Source organism: Phoenix dactylifera, chromosome 12, assembly GCF_051530095.1.
Source record: "Phoenix dactylifera cultivar Ajwa chromosome 12, Ajwa_hap1_PhDact_Kaust_v1.1, whole genome shotgun sequence".
NCBI classification, from domain to species: domain Eukaryota; kingdom Viridiplantae; phylum Streptophyta; class Magnoliopsida; order Arecales; family Arecaceae; genus Phoenix; species Phoenix dactylifera.
The window spans coordinates 15,642,899-15,647,465 of NC_143201.1; the positions used below are offsets into that span (position 1 = coordinate 15,642,899).

The following is a 4,567-nucleotide window of genomic DNA, read 5'->3' on the forward strand; positions in this document are numbered from 1 at the left end:
AGCCGTTATGCTTCTGCCCGTATTTGGGTCGGCTCAACCTGTCCTTGGGTCGACCCAACTTTTACTTGGGTCGACTCAACTTTTTCTTGGGTCGACCCTCTCAGAACCACAGAAACTTGCAATTCAGCCTTCCTTCACTTGGGTCGACTCAACATTTCTTTGGGTCGACTCAAGGTTCAGTTGGGTCGACTCAACTTCCACTTAGGTCGACCCTCTCAGGGTTTCCAGAGAACTTTTTCTGTCATGTATTCTGTCATTGCCTTTGGGTCGACCCTCTCAGTGTTTGGGTCGACTCAAGCTTGGGTCGACTCAACTTCCTCTTGGGTCGACCCTCTGATCAGTGTTTCCAGAGAACTGTTTTCTTGAGTCTTTGAGAGGCTTGAGGTTTGGGTCGACTCATGCTTTCCTTGGGTCGACCCAACTACTGTTCATCCGTGCCATTTTTGCAGAAGTGTGCCAGATGCTTTCTTGATGTGCCGGGGTCGACCCAATCATCCTTGGGGTCGACTCAATCCACACTTTGCTGCAACTCAAGGTTAGATTCATCCAAATAAACAATGAAATGTATTTATACAAATATACTGAGAGTAACAGACTTATAAATGAAGTATCGAATTAACTTGTAACATACTCTTGATTATTGCTTGTTAATCATCAAAATAACACTATCATCCTCAGTCCCTACTACCTCCACTCATTTGATAGCATTGGCAATGTCATGGTTTCAAACCTATTGAATAGTAACAATTGTCCAACCTAGTGCAGGATAATGTTAATGGCTCTCATCGCGAAGAACAAGGTTAGCTTTGTTGATGGCTGAATTCCACAATCAGATGAATCTTCTCTTTTGCACAAGAGAGGACTGTTATGGGTGTCCCAAATGCCAATGCCAATGATCAAATTCACGAGTAGATTTTACAGTAAATGCAAAAGTACTAGGTTGTTGCGAAAGATAGAGCCCTCCTTATTGCTTACCCACTCCAATCATTTTCCTCGTGTGAAGGTCATGGATAACATAATACCCAAGGTAGAAAAAATCACGCAATAGTTTCAAGCAGCAGTAAAAGAGCTAACATAAAGTAAATTCTATTTGAAAGAAGGCACACATAACATAATTTGAAGAGGTAAAGACATATATGTGTGTGTGTGTATGTATATATATGTGTGTATATATATGTGTATATATATATGTATGCATATATATATATATATATATATATATGGGTCTGATTGAATCTGGCCGAGTCGGTTTGAATACACACATATGGGTTGGTTGGATTGGATCGGATTGGTTTGAATCAATTTTTTGAAAATTCAAACTGAAATAGAACTGAATTTTTTCGGTTCAAAGCTTTCTCAAATCAAAACCAAACCAAATTTTTTTTAAAAAATGATAGACACCAATTTTTTGCATCCCCCTAAATGTCATAGACATTAGCTGCATGTTGTGCCAACCAATACTGGAATCCATGATCTTCATAAACTGATATTTCTTTTTCTCTAAAAAAAAAACTTCGTTTCTCTTTATATTTTGATTCTCATCTATTAGATTTTTTCTCACGTATGACATTTCCTTTGAAAGCTTGGACCTATAACACAAGGGCTCTCATTGTGTCTATAAGATCACAAAGATGCCCTCTGTTTCTTTGAAAAGGCTTTTCTCAGTAGATCTCCATTCATAGATCATATGCACCAATGTTAGCATCAGCTGTTCGCAACTTAAAACTCCACCCAAATTTGTTGAGATAATAAACTTTAAAACACTGCAGAATGGACTCAAGCCCTGTGACATTGGTAATAATTCCCAACAATTTTACCACCCTAACTTTTTGACGCTTGATTCACTCTTAAATAATGGGTGTGATAATTGATAGAGCAATACAACAAAGGATTGAATTGCAGCATGCATATTCCCATTATACGTGATCATGGCTTTCCTCATGACTACCTTCCACGGCTTCGCAAGGGGCAGACCGTGTGGCACCAAATCGAATTCGAAACCTAAACTTTGTTTCAATTCATAGTCCCGATCCAATGAGAACATTTTGATGACTTGACGATATCGAGCCTAGTTCAGAACGGACCTGAAGCCAAACCGAATCGACTGGTTCGCGCCTTCGTGGTCAAGCCAAGCCCCCACGTCGAGCTGGTCTTGGCCTAGATCCAGCCTGGCTGGTTCATCCGAGTCAGAAGAACTAAAAGGTTTCCAAATCTATGGCGAATTGTCTGGAATAAATGACACGCATCAGCCCAAAATCAATGGCCGGTTGCCAACACACTCTAGTGGTTAACCAAATCTTGGACACGTTCAAAGCACAAGAGACAATGCTTTACACTTTGAGCACAGCAAACACTTAGATAAATCAATCAGCACTTTAGTTAAAAGTCCTAAAGTTTCACATTACATATAGAAAAGAAATTGGAACACAAACATCATATTCGCACTTTTCTTTTACCCCAAAAGAAAAGAAGGAAAAGAGAAGCCAAGATCTATAGCGCTTGTCACCCAATCTATCTTCCTCGGTGCAACTCCTTCTCTCCCTGCCATTTTCCCAAAAAGATCCATTAATAACCTTTATCATTATTGCTATCTTTAATCATTATTGTTTATTGATGTCATTTTCATTATCATCCTTGTCGTCCTCATCACCATTATTATTGTTATTGTCAGTATTACTGTTTGTCTTTAGGGAAGAGTAGAGCAACTTACCTTCTTAGCGGAGTGGACCCCATTTGCACCTATTTTGGCCCCATACTTCCTGAGTTGCTCTCTAACAAACCTTTCATACATGAATGAGGCACCCCTGAACTGTGGTAGTACCAGCCATGCTATAAAGACAACCTTTATTTGATACCACATAGGAATCCTTCAGAACACAAAGAAAGACAAAAGAAAAGATACTCAAATATGTAATAAGGTCTCAAGCTAGAACCAAACGAAATCAGCATTCTTCAAATGAGTAGGGGGGCAAAAAACAGAGTCCGGAAAATCCTTACCAATATAACATGGGCTCAGCCGCCATCTCCATGAGAGTTAGGAAGGAGTACAATATCCAATAGGCCAACCATTGCTCGTCATCGAGCTTCGATGGGCTCTCGATTGCTCGAACCGATGCATACCTAATCCAATCAGACAATATCAAACAATAGTCGAAGGAGAAGAGGAAGACATTTATAAAAGAAAATAAATATAGATTTAGTAATTACAAGGGATACAAGAGCATGATGGTTGGCCTGCATGGGAACAAAAATAGAAGTCGTCGTCAAATAGATTTCAGTAAAAAAACATCTTTTATATATAAAACTACAAAAGAAGCATATAAAGGATTGAAAGGAAGAGAGAGAGAGAGAGAGAGAGAGGAGTTGATTTGAGAGCATACCCTGCAAGAGAGTGGAGATGGGAGAGAAAAGTCCAAAACTTGCCCATAGTTTGCAATCGTTTTGTTAAATTCTGCTGCAAATTAACCAAGAGAACTGTATACAGATCCAAAGGAGAACAGAAGTGGCTTAAAAAGGCAATGCAATGGACCAAAGAGAGTTAATGGAGAGGAATAGGGAAGGAAGGTGAGGCATATATATAGGGAGGCAAAGAGGAGAAGGAAAGGTGGCAACATCTGAGATAGCATCGGATTCCTCCCTTGGACGTGGCGGCCTAGGTTAAGCACCGACCAGATCACCAAGTGTAAGAGCACCACGCCACCTTAAGCTAATTAAGATCTAAGGCAGGCCTTTATGTTGGAAAAATTTAGTTGCGCAGGCAGCCGAATCTCGGGCCGCGTGCGCTTTAGAATTTCGCGAAACATCCATTGGGGCGTTCGTGAAATCACCACGGGCGCGTCTGCAGAAAGCGCGGACGCATCCGCAAAAAGACCAAAAAGCTTCTCTAAACATTCCTATAAATACTTCTTGATTTCATCTCTTGTAGGACACGAAAAATTAGAGAAAAATATCAGAAAAATTCTGAAGAAAATTTTTTCCTCTTAGCCACTTCTGATTTTTATTTTTGCAATTCTATTTAGTGTATTTTATTCTTTTTATTTCGTTCTTCGCTGGATCTACAAGTCCGATCGGATTCGATTTGGCTTCTTTCGAGACGTACCGAATAAGAAGTTTAGGGTTGTCATATCTCTGAGGAAGATTGCCGAGAGACCCGTACGTGGGGGCAAATACTTCTTTGGAACAGCGTCTATGCGCTTCGACTTGCCTTCAATCAGGCTATTTCCTCTTACTTTTGTTTTAAATTTAATATTAGTAGATATGTAGGATTTGCAATTTTATGATTTGAATTGATTAAATGAATAGATTTATTTTGTGTTAGAACAGATTTTTTTGTGATAAAATAAATTTATTTTGATCCCGAATAAAATATATATATTATTCCATTTAAGATTTTCTATTAATTGCAATTATTATATTTATTTGTTTATTTAGTTGATATATTGCTAACAATCCAAAGAAGTATTTGGTTTATTTTTTTTTAGTAATATATAATTCAGTAAATCATTCTAAAAAGGCAATAATTTGTTTAACCTCCAAAAGGTTTATCATATCTCAATTTGGACTCCTT

The 4,567-nt window shown here is 38.6% G+C and overlaps 1 protein-coding gene across 1 annotated transcript; it reads right to left on the minus strand.

The window, feature by feature from the left end:
- Positions 1-2,091: 2,091 nt before the first annotated feature.
- On the minus strand, positions 2,092-3,563 carry LOC103697374 (HVA22-like protein e). The gene is made up of 5 exons (XM_039130630.3): positions 3,381-3,563; positions 3,208-3,234; positions 2,998-3,120; positions 2,711-2,867; positions 2,092-2,541 (listed from the first exon to the last, which is right to left on the minus strand). The coding sequence occupies exons 1-5, from the start codon at positions 3,425-3,427 to the stop codon at positions 2,512-2,514; spliced, it is 384 nt and encodes a 127-aa protein (XP_038986558.2). The 5' UTR covers positions 3,428-3,563; the 3' UTR covers positions 2,092-2,511.
- Between the last annotated feature and the right edge of the window lie 1,004 nt (positions 3,564-4,567).

What these genes read in the sequence shown, in the direction of transcription:
- LOC103697374 (XM_039130630.3), bottom strand. Translation starts at nt 3,427, where the DNA reads ATGGGCAAGTTTTGGACTTTTCTCTCCCATCTCCACTCTCTTGCAGG. An exon ending in GCTGAGCCCATGTTATATTG is followed by an intron (nt 2,868 to 2,997) that starts GTAAGGATTTTC and finishes TGTGTTCTGAAG; the next exon opens with GATTCCTATGTGGTATCAAA. An exon ending in GGGTCCACTCCGCTAAGAAG is followed by an intron (nt 2,542 to 2,710) that starts GTAAGTTGCTCT and finishes GGAAAATGGCAG; the next exon opens with GGAGAGAAGGAGTTGCACCG.